This window comes from Kogia breviceps, chromosome X (genome assembly GCF_026419965.1).
Source record: "Kogia breviceps isolate mKogBre1 chromosome X, mKogBre1 haplotype 1, whole genome shotgun sequence".
Taxonomy (NCBI): domain Eukaryota; kingdom Metazoa; phylum Chordata; class Mammalia; order Artiodactyla; family Physeteridae; genus Kogia; species Kogia breviceps.
The window spans coordinates 131,067,845-131,083,693 of NC_081330.1; the positions used below are offsets into that span (position 1 = coordinate 131,067,845).

Genomic DNA, 15,849 nt, shown 5'->3' on the forward strand with positions numbered 1-15,849 from the left:
TGCCTGTGTAGGTAGGAATTTTGCCAGAGGCTGGGGATGAGAGGGTAATTAGGCTCCAGTGGATAGGGAACAGAGTGAGAGTGTTTGCAAGTGAAAATAAAGTAAGGAATCTAGTGGATTAGGATCTTCCCTCATTTTTATTAAAAAAAAATAAAGGTGTCAGGAGCAATGAGAGTTGAATGCTATTTACTGCATTTATTGGCCCAATAAATTTCATTTGCATGAATTTTACTATTGTTCCAATGCTTGTAAGACTTTGGGGGTAGATTAACAAGGAGCTGCCTTTGACTCTTGACCCCGGCTGTCTCTTGACTACAGGCTTCTTATTCTTTCCTCCCTTTGTGAATTCTCTGCTTCCTTTTGCATCTCTTTTCTTCTTTTCTCTGCTCCCTCTCCACGCTAACATGAGACACAAAGGTTTTCAGGGAAGAGCCCTCGCCTACATTCCACATCTTGGATGACCCGGTCAATTCCTAGAGATGGAAGGTCTCAACTCAGGTAGTTTCTGATACTAAGACAGGAAACCTCTCTGGAGTGTCTCAATCCCTGGGAAAAGGGTTGGTTTTTTACACATGAATCTTCCTGTTTGAGGAAGGCAGAGGAAACGTGCTGGGGAAAGGGTGGAGATGGTGGTGATCAAGACAGAAATCAAACCCGCCTCTCCTGGGAGCTTAGACGGAGTCGTGCTTGGTGAATACAGTGTGTGAGAACGGGTTTGTTTAATCACCCAGAGTCCTACAGGGTATGAGCACATCAGCTCTCATCACTTGAAGTGACTCTACGCCATCAGAAACACATGAGAGAAGAATTCCAGCTGTCACAGTGGACGTCACGCTGAAAATAGTGTTGTCCAAGATACAGGGGCTCCCGTATACGGTGAAACAGCCTTCACCATAAGATGAAGTATGCTTTAGGCAAATAGGATACAGGCTTCGGAGGAGAAGTGGGACACTGCAGCTGGGGTTATATAAGCCTGAGCCAGTCCTTGAGTCATGGATGGTGTCTCAGGAAACATCCCGAAGACACTCTCTGTTGTTGGACACTGTACAGTTCATCGGTAGAGGCTATAAAGAGCCATTTCAAAGCTACTTCTTAAAGACCCAAAGACACACACTTCTCATTATCACCTGAAAGGGTTCTTGATTCTTGTCTCCATTGTGAAGACTTGGTTCTTCTCATCCAGACTAACTCCAAAGGGTCCAGGTGTTCAGTCATCGATCAGCAGGCCCACCATCTGACGGGGGGAGGTCCCACCGCGTCTAAGGTACTAACCCCAGGTCAAACTGGGCTGTCTGTAAACGGACTCCCCTTTTTGGCTCACACTAGGAGCTTTCCTTTGCAGGAGAACTCACTCAACTTCTTGTCGTAAATATCTCCTTTCGGTGATCAAGATTACTTCAGCCCCCGTTATACAGCTCTGGGAACGCCTTCTATAGTGAATGGTATTACGAGTGCTTCAGATGAACCTATCTATGAAACAGAAACAGAATCACAGACATAGAGAACAGACTGGTGGTTGCCAAAAGGGGAGGGGGTGGGGGAGGGATGGAGTGAGAAGTTCAGGTTAGCAGGTAGATGTAAGCTATTGCATATGGGATGGATAAACACCAAGGTTCTACTGTAGAGCACAGAGAAGTATATTCAGTATCCTGTGATAAACCACAATGGAAAAGAATATAAAACACACACACACATATATATGTATATATATATGCATAAAAGAATCACTTTGCCGTACAGCAGTAATTAACACAACATTGTAAATCAGCTATACTTCAATTTTTAAAAAGACTAAAAGAGATATAACAAGCAGAAAAAAAAAATAAAGAGTGCTTAACATCTGGGACTCCTTACTTTACTTGCAGAGATCTCACAAAGAGATCCTCGGAAATGGATCTGTACCTTAGTTTTTAAAGTTAGGTTCCATCAAAACTGACTGCAACTGGTAAAGTGCCACAGACTAACACTTTTTATTGTGTCAAAGGGCAAACCCGAGACACCCTGTCTTCACGAGGAAACTCATACAGGCAAGAACTGTAGGGGCGAAATCATGGGGTCCACAGGAGGTTTATGTTGGGGGTACGAATGAAGTCGCTGGTAGGGGGGTTTACTATGGTACCCACAGGAGATCAGCTAAGGAGAGCATCGGGAATATGCTGAGTTGCCTTTTTTCTGCCTTTCTTGTCCAGGTTCCTTATGACTTCCTTCGCTGTCTGTCTCTTCCTTTTGATTGAATAAGCTGTGTTGAGGACCTTCTCTTTCCCAAGTTTAGCTATTAATCCTCTGTGGTCTTTGCCTTTCAACGGCGCATCCTCTAGCAATGGATGTGAATTGACTGCAATACTGTGTGTTCCTTCTGGTACATCTTTCCCACTGTCTATAAATCTTGGGAGGCTTGTATTCACAGTCTTGAGTTTCAGTCCTTCACGCCTCTATTACCATCTGACAGAACCCCTTGGGGCCAGCTCTCTCGACATATGTAGAAGTTTCAGTGCGTCTCTTAGACACTCCATCCCAAGTTCCAACCTGCAGAAGCCCAGAGTCCCACAGAAGGAGGGGATGGGAAGGAGTGGACCATGCATTTGCTTAATTGTAATAATTTAAATACAGGCTTGACTTCATCCTCTGGAATGTAGACTGTATTCAGATGGGAGTTTGATTATGTATCGTCATATTGATTAAAGTGGGTCACAGTGGAAGCATTGAGTAAAACCTCAGGAAGTAGTTATAATTAGCTCTCGTTTCTTTGGGGAACACTTCTTGTTCCAAATGTATATATATTTACATATACATACATATGCGTATGTGGTGTATATATTCACAAACACGTATATGCCCATATACCTACGTGCAGTAATATCCTGAAGTTACATCCTATGCTGTGCCCATTTTACAGGTAAGAATGTGGAGGCATTGGTGGTTTACAGCCTTCAGTGGTTGCTGATGGTGTTGAATTCTAGGCAGCCCAAGTCTAGAAGGCACGTTCCTAGTCCTTGCCCACACTCCTTCCAGGTACTTAACAGCTGGATGAGTAAATGTTGCGATGCCTAGCGGTGTGTCTTTGAGCCTATTTTTCAGATTGCTCACACTTAGACCGAACTATCTAGCAATGGGTAATAATCGGCATCACGTATAATATGTTTTATTGATCACGTACAACATGAAGGGCCTTGCACAAGGTGCCAGAGAGATTTACAAAGAGTGGAGAAGGCATAGTACCTGAACAAAAGGACCTCAACACCTCACTGGGTTGGTTTGGAGACATACACACACACACACACACACACACACACACACACACACGTGCATCATATTATATTATTAGCTTAGATGTAGATATGTGTATATTTTAAAACTATATACATCTAGTTATATATATATATATGCATAATTTCCAGTACCGACTCTTGCAAAATAACTCCATATGGTCAGATATGAGAAGGCGGCAATGGATTATTTGTATAGGATAGTGTGAGTACATAGAATCCATGAATATCGGGGGAAACAAGAATTAATATTTGTTCTGAATCTGGCTGTAGAATTCAGGTGAATGTAAATCTAGTGACATTTTTTTCCTGCCCATAGAGGTTTCGTGGTCCTGAAGAGTACATTTTTCAGAAATAGGGTTGTAAGCCTGTCTTACCTGCTTCTGACACCACGTGTCTTCCCAATGGCCTCCCCTGAATTACGGCTTCCTACCTCACTGGGTAACTTTCTCTTCCCTCCGCTTCCCTATTTCACGTACACTCAGTTTTGAGGATAGCCGTCTGTGGTTTCAGAGGACGCTCAGGGTGAAGGCAACGGCAGAGGGCACTTCCTCCAGGTCCCCCTGGCACGGTCCCGAGAGCTGACGCTCTGGGCGCTAAGTGACGGGTCAAAGGTCGCCTGGCTAGTTAGTGACCTAGGCAGTAGCGTCTTGGGTGACCTGACTCTGGTTTTAGCGATGCTGTCAGCCACTGCTGCTTTTTATGGATTGTGCGGGCAGATGGCCCATTGCCTTGGGCTTGGCATGTAACCTTGGCATTGATCTTTTTCCTTCCCTTTTACAATTTCAGATACTTTCATTTAAAATTTCAGATCTCTTTTTAAGTGCTTGGGAAAATAAAGTGAGGGCAAACCTATATAGACATGCATCTCTTGATGGAAATTGGCACTGTGAAATAACCATGCTCATAAAATGTGCACTACGTGGAAATATATAAATATCCACATAGAAGCTAAACAAATATACATACGGCCGTACTAGAAAATAGAACATTGCCAATATCTTTGTATTGTGAATTGTTACCCTGGATAGGAGTTAACTGTCCCAGAATTTGCTTTTAATAATGCCCTTCCTGTTTTTTGTATTTCAGTACAAATACAGCTCTAAGTAATGTACTGTTTAGTTTTATGTAATATCATATCTGTAACATCACACCATATGTATTCTTCTGTGACTTGCTTTTTATTTGGGGGGATTTATCCATTTTAACTTACAGATCCGTTTTTTTATTTTTCACTGTGTGTAGTATTCTGTTTTAATATGCCAGCATTTATTTATCCATTCACCTCTTTGTGGATGTCTGGGTTCTTTCAGTTCTTTTCCTGTTATGACTACGGCTGCAAATGGAAATGTCTGTGTATGTCTCCCGACATGAATATTCAAGAAGCTCTATGGGGCAGATACAAACTATTTAAACTATATAGTTTGTATATATGTGTGTGTATGCTTATCCACACCAAAGTCTTCTGCATGCTGGCTTTCCTCTGTGACACAAAGTTTTTGTCCTGCGTGGCCACACTACTTGTCACCGGCATGGCATGGGAACCGCTCCACGTCCTGGCTCAACGCTTGGTGCCATTGGGCTTTTGCATTTTCGCTAACCCTTTGTGATCTCCCTCTCTTTGACCAGTAACCAGTGAGGTTACCAGTAGTAACCACGACTCTGGTCCTGTGTTAAGACCCTCAGCAGATGTGAGGACTTAGTGTATGTGGAATCTTGGAAAGGGAGCCACCACAGGTGGCTTTGAATTTATGTAAACAACTAGAAAAAGGATGGTACTAATTATTGAACTGTGGAGCAAAAGCATGGAGACAGTTAGAGGAGCACAGAAGTGAGATTTTTCGGAGACCAGTTGTCTTGAAGACGTGACAGTTTGACCTTGATGATCTGTGACTTGAGTTTGGTGAGAGAGCTCCACACAAACCCTGGACATATTTGCAAACTACTTGATTTAGAGTTGGGAATCATGTTTGGTAATAAATAGTTTTAAAAAAATTAAACACGTATTTATTAAATTTTCTGTTAAGTGTTGAACATTTTTCTTTGCCCTAGGGCTCTAGTGATAAATATAGATTTTTTTGAAATTTATTTTTGTTGAAGTATAGTTGATTTACAATGTTGTGTTAGTTTCAGGTGTACAGAAAAGTGAATTTTATATATATATACACAAATACACACACACACACACATATATATGTATATATACATACTGTTTCAGATTCTTTTCTCTGATAGGTTATTACAAAATATTGAGCAGAGTTCCCTGTGGTCTACCGTAGGACCTAGATGTTTATCTATTTTATATATAGAAGTGTGTATCTGTTAATCCCAAACTCCTAATTTATCCCTCCCCCCCTTCCCCTTTGGTAACCATAAGTTTGTTTTCTATGTCTGTGGGTCTATTTCTGTTTTGTATGTAAATTCATTCATATCATGTTTTTTTGGATTCCACATATAAGTGATATTGTGTGATATTTGTCTTTCTCTCTCTGACTAACTTCACTTAGTTTGATGATCTCTAGTTGCATCCATGTTGCTGCAAATGGCATTATTTCATTCTTTTTGATGGCTGAGTAGTATTCCGTTGTATATATGTACCACATCTTCTTTATACATTCATCTGTCTATCGACATTTAGGTTGCTTCCATGTCTTGGCTATTGTAAATAGTATTGCTTCTATGAACATTTGATTTAGATTTGGAAATCATTAGGTATTAGTTGAATTAGACACAGAAAGTCAAGCATTTAATGAGCTTTTAATACATGCCAATCCCTGTGCTTGCTTTAGATGTACACACAATGAATAAGGAAAAAAGCACCGCTTTTAGGGACACTTTCATGAGAGTATAATCTTCAAGTGGGCAGGCATTCTGTCTCATCTCCCACTGTGTCCCAGGAAATTAGAGTAGTGATCTTTATGAAATACTTACTGATCTATGACTAAGTTTTGGTGTTTTATTTTGGTGTCCACTGTAGATTCTGTTCTCCACATAATTGCTCTAGAGAAAACATCCATGCTTTATTCCTGATCATATCTCTGGCCTACATATCCATGGTGTATCTTTCCATCCAATCAATCCTTTTTTAATTGAAGTATAGTTCATTTACAATGTTAATTTCTTCTATACAGCAAAGTGATATAGTTATGTATACATTCTTTTTTATATTTTCCATTATGGTTTACCACAGGATATTGAATATAGTTCCCTTGCTGTTTATCCATCCTATATATAATAGTTTGCATCTGCTAACCCCAAACTCTTGATCCTTCCCTCCCCCAAACCCCTCCCCCTTGGCCTGGAGAACCACCAGTCTGTTCTCTATGTCTGTGAGTCTGTTTCTGTTTCATAGGTAAGTTCATGTGTGTTATTTTTTAGATTCAACATATAAGTGGTATCATATAATACTTGTCTTTCTCTGACTTCACTTAGTATGATCCTCTCTCTGTCCATCCATGTTGCTGCAGATGGCGTTATTTTGTCCTTTTTTATGGCTGAGTAGTATTCCATTGTATATATGTACCACATCTTCTTTATTCATTCCTCTTTTGATGGACATTTAGGTTGTTTCCGTGTCTTGGCTATTGTAACTGGTGCTGCTGTGAGTATAGGGGTGCATCTATCTTTTTGAATTATAGTTTTGTCCAGATATATGCCCAGTCTGTCCAGTGTCTTGACTGGACCACATATAAGCCATTAACTCTTTTTCCTGGGTTTCGTCTGGGTTCTGGCTCTTGTTGCAAACTCCAGTTCCTACGACTGTGGCCCTGTTGTTTTCCTGAGCCATTAACCTTCAGTGTGAGAACAGAAATGGTGACGGAGGTGATGGAGTTGATGCTTTGAAGCCCCCACTGGGCATACAGCCACCTTGAAGATAGTACATATGGCATCTTCACTCTGTAATTATTTACATCTAAGCTTCTTGGTTCAAAAGGGTGGATTTTGATGGGATCTGGTTTTTAGAACTGAAAGGAAGTACACGGACAGATGTGCGGAGAGCTAGAAGATTTGACAAAAGACACAGTAGGTTGTGACTAGGCCCATCTGGGAGATAAAATCAAAGCCAGCATATGAAAAAATACACAAAAATATAATAACTGGCTGATTGCCAGCATCAAGGAATCTTGACTAGGGATTGTGTGTGTGTGTGTGTGTGTGTGTGTGTGTGTGTGTTGTCAGCCCAGATGCAGAGTGTCGAGGTGTTCACGTAGGTAACAGGTGCCCTGGGCCACCTCACCGTAGACATCTGTGTTGTAGGATACAAGGTGAACCATACCCCACTTGGCTACCATGAAACGTTGGTGTCCTCACCAAAAACAAAAGCAAAGATGAAACCGGGGAGGTCTACAGGTTGTAGTTTGGGGAATGGCTGTTGCAGACTTTCTAGGAAACAGTGTGGCAGGATTGTTGTACAAGCTCATTAATTTTACCAGCATCTCTTGTTTTTGTGACGTGAGAGGAAAGTGGATCTTCCGAGCACCTCTTGTTAGCAGATAGCAGGTCCCAGACCTTAGAGTCACATCAGGAGAGGGCTGTTTCCACCTCATTAGTCCTCTCGTTTTTTTCCTTTTCTTTCCTTTCTTTTTTGTTTTGTTTTGGTTTTTTTTGTTTTTTTGGAAGATGCATCCACAGAGTTCTGTCTCGTAACGTGTTTCGCAGCCACGGAAAGGTGAGGCCGCAAACAGCCAGGAGACGTGACTTTATTCCTTGGAAGGCCAAAACACCAAGATAAATTTGATCAGGGCTCACCTAAATTAAAAACACATTGTAAAATTAAACCAATCTCAATTTGAGTGATCTGCACTTTGGAAAGAAATTTATTGCAATTTTTACTTTGACTCATTTATAGTTTAGCCTGCCTGAGTCGTCGGAGCAAAAGTCTTAATTACGACCTCATACGGAATGACCTGTAGAGCTCATTCTAAACTACCTGCTCAAGTTATAAATCAAGTCGAAATGCCACTCTGAGAAATTAGTCTGTGTGCAACTTTTGCAAGGAGAACATGCTATCAAGGCCTTCCTAACTCCCCAGTTGTATGTATGCAGTGAAGTTACAGCTTTTGTTCTCAGTAAAATTTTTTCTTCAAGAATTTCCTTTGTATGGGCTTCCCTGGGGGCGCAGTGGTTGTGAGTCCGCCTGCCGATGCAGGGGACGCGGGTTCGTGCCCCGGTCCGGGAAGATCCCACGTGCCGCGGAGCGGCTGGGCCCGTGAGCCATGGCCGCTGAGCCTGCGCGTCCGGAGCCTGTGCTCCGCAACGGGAGAGGCCACAACGGTGAGAGGCCCGCGTACCGCAAAAAAAAAAAAAAGAATTTCCTTTGTAGTATCTTGTTTTTATTTTTGGAAAAATTTGAAAAATATATAAATACATATTATAGAGAAAATAGATAACATATTTATAAATATGTGTATTATACGTATCCTAACTGTACACATATATTATGTGTAGCTATAACAACATTTCACTCCTTGAAAAGTTATTTTCAGTGTGACGTTTACATGAGAAGTCTTTTTTTTGTCCTCCCCCAAATTAATTTACAATAATTTTTAAACAAGGATGAGGGTGCATATTTAAAATAGGTTTATTTTTTAAATCTTCATTGCTAAAACTTTTACAATTGCCGTGTATTTGCAGTCAAATGCTCTACCACTGAGCTATACCCCCACTAATTGCCGTGTATTTGAATGTGACACACAAAAATATATATATATACACACACAAACATAAATCTAGTGCCACTGATGATAATTTTCAAAGGTACCTACAGGTGCTTAGTCATTTACATGGCCACCCTAATCCCATATTTGATGATTTACACCCGTGGTTCTTACCTTGAGATGACCTTGCCCCCAGGGGTCACTTAGCAATGTCTGGAGACATTTTTGATTGTTAAAAATGAGAGGCGGGTGCTACCAGCCTCGAGTGGGTAGAGACCAGGGGTGCTACTACACACCCTACAGGGCTCAGGACGGCCCTCACCGCAGAGCAGTGTGGTCCCATATGTCAGCCGTGCAGAGTCTGAGAAGCAGTGCTCGACCGTGGTGGCATTCCATTTGTGCAAACTGCCAAATTCCACAGCATCGGGAAGTAAGATAGCTCGGAACGTATGATTGTTTTGAATGCCTAGCCTGGACTTCATGAGTGTCCAGATACCCGTCCCCCCCGTTCCCCTCCTCTTAGGTCCGGCTGGTTCATGGTCTCTCTCTGGCCCTCAGAACCTTGTGGGGAGGTAGGCTTGATCATACAGGTGAAGCCTGAAGTCCGCGTGTGCCCTCACCTGCTCAGTCTTAACGAATATGTGACGTAGAGGTGCCGTCACCCACATGCAGGATGACGGAGTGGAGCAGACTTCCTCAGGGCGTTCACGTTGTAAGTCCTGGAGCAAATCCGCCGACTGAATTCTACCTTTATGGAATCCTGCGGTCCAGGGGCTATGTGACGCCTTGTGTGGACCAACTCAGTTAATTCCCAGAGAGGTAGAAACAAGTAAGTAAAGAGAGGCTCAAAGAATTTAAACTCCTTGCTCTGTACCTGCTTCGTGACAACCCTGAACTGACTGCATTGCATTTTGTCTCTGTACCCGGCAGTGTTTTGAGCAGGTCTGTGTTCAGAGTCCCAGCATTTCACGGGTATTGATTGAGGAGACCTTTTCTCTGCCCTGCCCCTTTGCTCACTTGTGGCTCAGCCCAGCCCCACAAAGGAGGCATGACATGCCATCTGCTTAAAGCTCAGAGAGGTTGGCTCACTTCTCCAGCTCACAGAGAGAGGTAGCATTTGGGGACCCAGGTGTATCAGAATCAGAAATTACTGGCATCTCCTATGACCATGAGGAAGGCTTGAGAAGGAAGTACTGATGCTGGTTCTAAGGGCTTTCAGGAAAACAAGATTTCAGACCCGTCAACACCTCTTTCACATTTTCTGTCTGTCTCTTTTAATTATTCAGCAATTGGATCACGTGCTGTGGCAGAAATCCAAATGTTGTCTCCAGTACAAAGATAGAAGCAAACGCATAAATCAGCCGTTGGGTGTGCTGCAAAGTTTCCCTCTCAGTGCTACCATCCCGTGTTGTAGTGCATTTTCATCCAACTCTGATGAACTCGGCCCAGGATGTCATGGATGACAAAATTTCCCCCAGACGGATTCTAGCTCCGTGATACATCTGGCTCAGATATGTTTCATTAGAAAATAAATTATCTGTTTGACATATTCTACTCAACCATTCCCTGAAATGAAATGCATAATTATATTCTAGTCCAGAACGACTCTGAGTAACCCAGAATCATCTGTGTCCTTAGAAACACATCTGTCTGTTTTCAGCTGAAGAATGCTGTATTTAAAGGTAGAGTCCTGTAGTGAACAGACTGGTGGTTTGCCATGGGGGAGGGGTTGGGGGAGGGATGGAGTGGGAGTTTGGGGTCAGCAGATGGAAGCTTTTATGTGTAGGATGGATACACACCAAGGTCCTACTGTGTATCGCAGAGAACTATATTCAGTATCCTATGATAAACCCTCATGGAAAAGAATATATTTAAAAAACTATGTGTATGTATAACTGAATCACTCTGCTGGACAGCAGAAATTAACACAACGTCGTACATCAACTCTACTTCAGTAAAAAAAATGTTGATTAAAAAAAGGTAGAGTCCTTGCAACAGCCAACACCTCATGAAATGTTTTCTGTCTCTAATGCATCATTTATAATACTCACGTGCGACATTGTTGAATGTCATACGCGCAGTGGTTTATCTGGGGAGAGTCGTCGTGTGATCCCCTTAGGGACAAATTGAGGCGGTCCTTTTTTTTTTTTTTTCGTGGCACCACGTGGCTTGCAGGTCTCAGTTCCCCGACCAGGGATTGAACCCGCGGTCCTGGCAGTGAGAGTGCCGGAGTCCTAACCCCTGGACCGCCAGAGAATTCCCAAGGAGGTCACTCTTTAAAAGTTAACTCCTCCCAGACTCAATAAGAAGGTGACTCAAATGTACCAGAAGGTTCTCAAAGAGGCTGCCGGGTTTACCCTTGAAGGCATGCAGTGCTTTACATGAAAATCGGGATTGCTGTATCAACGCTCTTAATTATGAATGGCGTCTTGATGTGACAAGCGCTACGGCATGTACTTGAGATGCACCATCCTGTTCGGTTTCTTACGAGGAAGCTGAGGTTCAGGGCGATGATGTCTGGAGCCTACAGACATGTGCCACTGCGTAGCCCGAGAAGGATGAGTATCCAGTGTCAGTGCCCTTTCTGTTACATGTTGCTTCCTTTCTGTTCGCTGATACATATCCACGTGGCACGAAGCCAGTCTGGTTTGGATGCACACTTCCCTTTCCACACCTTGGAAAACTTTTAGAACTCCACTCATAATACCTTAGGAAAAAGTGACAGTTTTTTTTCACATTTATTTATGTATTTATTCGTATATTTCTGTATGTATGAACTTATTTAAAAATTTTATTGGGGTACAGCTTCTTTACAGTGTTGTATTACAGTTTCTACTGTACAGCAAAGTGAATCAGCTCTCCGTATCCATATAGCCCCTCTTTTTTGGATTTCCTTCCCATTTAGGCCCCCATAGAGCACTGAGAGTAGAGTTCCCTGTGCTCTACAGCAAGTTCTCACTAGTTCTCTATTTTATACATAGTAGTGTATATATGTCCATCCCAATCTCCCAGTTCACCCCACCCTCCTTCCGCCCTGGGTATCCATACGTTTTTTTTCTCTACATCTGTGTCTCTGTTTCTGCTTTGCAACACTCTTTGACATAAATCACAGTGATCCCTTTTTTGACCCACCTCCTAGAGTAATGAAAATAAAAACAAAAATAAACAAATGGGACCTAAGTAAACTTAAAAGGATTTGCACAGCAAAGGAAACCATCAACAAGACGAAAAGACAACCCTCAGAATGGGAGAAAATGTATTTCCTTTATATTGGAGTATGGTTGATTTACAGTGTTGTGTTTCAGGTGTACAGCACAGTGACTGAATTAAACGTATACCTGTATCTATTCTTTTTCAGACTCTTTTCCCATATAGGTTATTAGAAAATACCGAGTACAGTTCCCTGTGCCATACAGTAGGTCCTTGTTTATTTTATATATAAGGTGACAGTTTTCTTAAACATCTGAGAAACAGTGTTTTGGGAGTGCCTATCCATTGATGGTCTAATATTATCAATAATAGTGCAACTAGGAGACATCAGGACACTTATCTGTGCAACGTGTGTAACTTTTGGCGGTGTGTTTGTTCATTCAACAAAGACTTGAGTGTTTCCGGAGTACTGGCATCGTTCTAGCTGGTGGGACTCACTGTAGAAATTAAGACAAGCGATTGTCTGGCGAAATTCTACTGCCCGCAGATGCCGCTATATACAAATTCACGGGTGAACGAGAATTTCCTTGCGTGATGCTGAGGGTTGGGTGGAAGTCACAGCCAACGCCGTCGGTGGCAGCGGTCTTGCCTTCCTTATCCTTGTCTGCTTTCTTCTCCCGTTAGGCTGACTGCTCTGCCTCGGAGGTCTCCTAAGTGATCGTCGCCCCGGGGAGGTGTCAGATGGTCACCGCTTCCTTGGAGCCTCGCACGGGCTGGAATTCGGCACCAGCGTTCAGAGAGGGCTGCCGTCCCGTAATGGGCTGCCGAGAAAACCGCCGGCCTTGTTGTTAACCTTGGGCTCTGTCTATGATCCAGCGGAGAGGCTTCCTAGCAAGCCCTTCCCCTCCCCGGGGTCTCGGCCCCCGGAAGGCCACCGGCCTCTGCAGGCTCCCCTCCCGGCTTGCTTTGCTTGGCGTTGCACCGCACGGACGCCCGCGGATGTGGTGCTGAACCATGTCGAGACCCCAGGGACTGTTATGGCTTCCGCTGGTCTTCACCCCGGTCTGTGTCATGGTGAACTCCAACGTGCTGCTGTGGATCACCGCCCTGGCCATCAAGTTCACGCTCACCGACAGCCAGGCGCAGTATCCTGTGGTCAACACCAATTACGGCAAAATCCGGGGCTTGAGAACACCACTGCCCAATGAGATTTTGGGTCCAGTGGAGCAATACTTGGGGGTCCCTTATGCCTCGCCTCCTACCGGGGAAAGGCGGTTCCAGCCCCCGGAACCCCCCTCCTCATGGACTGGGGTTCGGAACGCCACGCAGTTTGCCGCCGTGTGCCCCCAGCACCTGGATGAGAGGTCTCTCTTGCATGACATGCTGCCCGTCTGGTTTACTGCCAATCTGGATACTCTGATGACGTACGTTCAAGACCAGAATGAAGACTGCCTTTATTTGAATATCTATGTGCCCACGGAGGATGGTAAGTCCTTACTCTGAATAGAAAACACCTGCTCGCTCAGCCTCACGTTTGCCAAGAGGGTCGTAGAATGTCCTGTGCGTGCTACTTTCTATAACCATTCATTTTCTTTTCGTATTCCGTTATCTCAGTAACGTACCATTTGTTCGACTTGAATTTACGCAGTGTCTAATCGATGGAGGGTATCATAATTAACGACTTAATTCTTTCCATATATTGCCTTTTTAGCATTGCTGTAGCCTTTATTGGCCGGTGATAACCAGTGAGAGCATATAGTGTTCTATGTTATCCCTGGATCATCTGTAAAGGAATGGATCTGGAGAAACTAATAGAATTAAGAACCCTAGCATGCTGAAGTGAGCACCTGAAAATTATATAAGGAATGGTCCCTTTGGCTTTAATGCCTTAAGGTATTCGCCCTTTCTGAGTCTTAAAGGGAACCACTGATGGTTTTAAATACACAAGCAAGGGATATTTGATAAAACAATTGGACTTGATTGTTTAGAATCCACGTTGTTGGTATAAATTTGGACTTTATTTCCTGCCAGTATTCACTGCGATCACATGGCCAATGTGTGTGTCGTCAGATGATTCTGACTACGTTAGAAAAATGATTTTCTTGCTTGAACAAAATGCCCCTTTTTCTTTTGGATGACACAACAGTGAAAATCTGTGAAAACAATCATGTTCCATATATACTAGTAAAACTTGGGTATCTCCTTGTTCATGTAGACCTCACGTTAAAATGTTTGCTAAAGACCAACCAGACTCAAGGTTAGTCTACAATGAAAGCCCATTTCTCACTTCTTGTTTGCATGTGCTCTTTTTTATACAAGGAGAAGGAAAAACATAGAAGGAAATCTTCCCTGGAACTTAAAAAAATAGTAATTGAGAGGAATCATAGCCACCACTGTCTACTATAGAAACTGAAGTGTGTCCGTGTCCTTGGTAACTTTCATGCAGACATTTCTTTTCCTTTTTTTTACCTTTAATCCTTGGGAGGTGTTTGTCAGTGAGCTTTGGCTGAAAGCTCTGCCATAAACGATGACAGTATTCAGTGATCTCCAAAGTCGGATCGCATCTGCCATATTGTCCGTTCTCCGTGCAGATGCAAAGAGGTGGCATGGGTACCTTTCTCGAGAAACCGGGGCGGGGGCGTCTGTTAGGGAGATGACAAAGGATGCCCAGGGAAAGTGAAAGGGTTGAGCTTCATGATGTTCCTAGTGTCTGGCAAGTGGCTACTGTCACTGTGGTGACAGATCTCACAATTACCTGGTAAAGTCTAGGTCTTGAATAGAGTTCACGGGGTTAAACTGACACTGGACGCCTTACTTCCATGCCCTGTGCTGAGCTGCCCTAGTGTGCAGTAGCCCGCAGTAGCCGCCTGGTGCATCTGTAAGAGGGTGGATAACCCCACCCAAACCAATTACAGTTCTCATTTCACAGCCATCTGGGTCATGGTCTTTCTCATCATGAACTATTCAAAGAAAGGAATAAAAAGAAACAAAGACAGGGTGGTGGGAACAAAACAGGGTAAAGGATTAAAATTGATTTCATGGGGCTTCCCTGGTGGCGCAGTGGTTGAGAATCCGCCTGCCGATGCAGGGGACGCGGGTTCGTGCCCCGGTCCGGGAGGATCCCACATGCCGCGGAGCAGCTGGGCCCGTGAGCCATGGCTGTTGAGCCTGCGCGTCCGGATCCTGTGCTCCGCAAAGGGAGAGGCCACAACAGTGAGAGGCCCGCATACCACTAAAATTGATTTCATGGGGCTTCCCTGGCCGGCTGGTGGTTAAGACTTTGTCTTCCAGTGCAGGGGGTGCGGTTTGATCCCTGGTCGGGAGGCTACGATCCCACGTGCCTCGTGGCCAAAAAAGAAAACCAAACAAACAAACGTAAAACAGAAGCAATATTGTAACAAATTCAATAAAGATGTTAAAAAATGGTCCACATCAAACAAAAAATCTTTTAAAAACATAAAATTGCTTTCATCGTAAATTTGATATGCTGGTGTCTCTGAACCGGTGACTTTATAGAGTTAACCTTCCAAACAAGGAATGCACTTCGAGTAGAATGCCTGCTTCTGAGAGGTCGGGGTACAGCTACACCGCCCAGGAAGAGAAATCAGTAGCTTCCTTGATGACACACCCATAGATGTGCAATTGTGTGGATTGAATCCATAAACGATTTGGCCGTTTCTTTGTGGTTCAGGATTGAATAAGGATGTGGGAATAGAAACGTGAAAAAAGCTGCCTAACAGAGAAGCAATGTAAATTTAAGAATAAAGGCAGTGCTA

At 43.4% G+C, this 15,849-nt stretch overlaps 1 protein-coding gene across 5 annotated transcripts in view; it reads left to right on the plus strand.

The window, feature by feature from the left end:
* NLGN4X (neuroligin 4 X-linked) overlaps nt 1-15,849 on the plus strand; it is a 333,213-nt gene that overhangs the window by 60,075 nt on the left and 257,289 nt on the right. For all 5 annotated transcript variants that reach the window (XM_067023747.1, XM_067023746.1, XM_059050270.2 and 2 more), the window contains one exon: nt 12,758-13,559. In XM_067023747.1, the coding sequence (XP_066879848.1) occupies nt 13,088-13,559 (472 nt within the window). In that variant the 5' untranslated portion in view covers nt 12,758-13,087. The remainder of the gene's footprint in view (nt 1-12,757; nt 13,560-15,849) is intronic.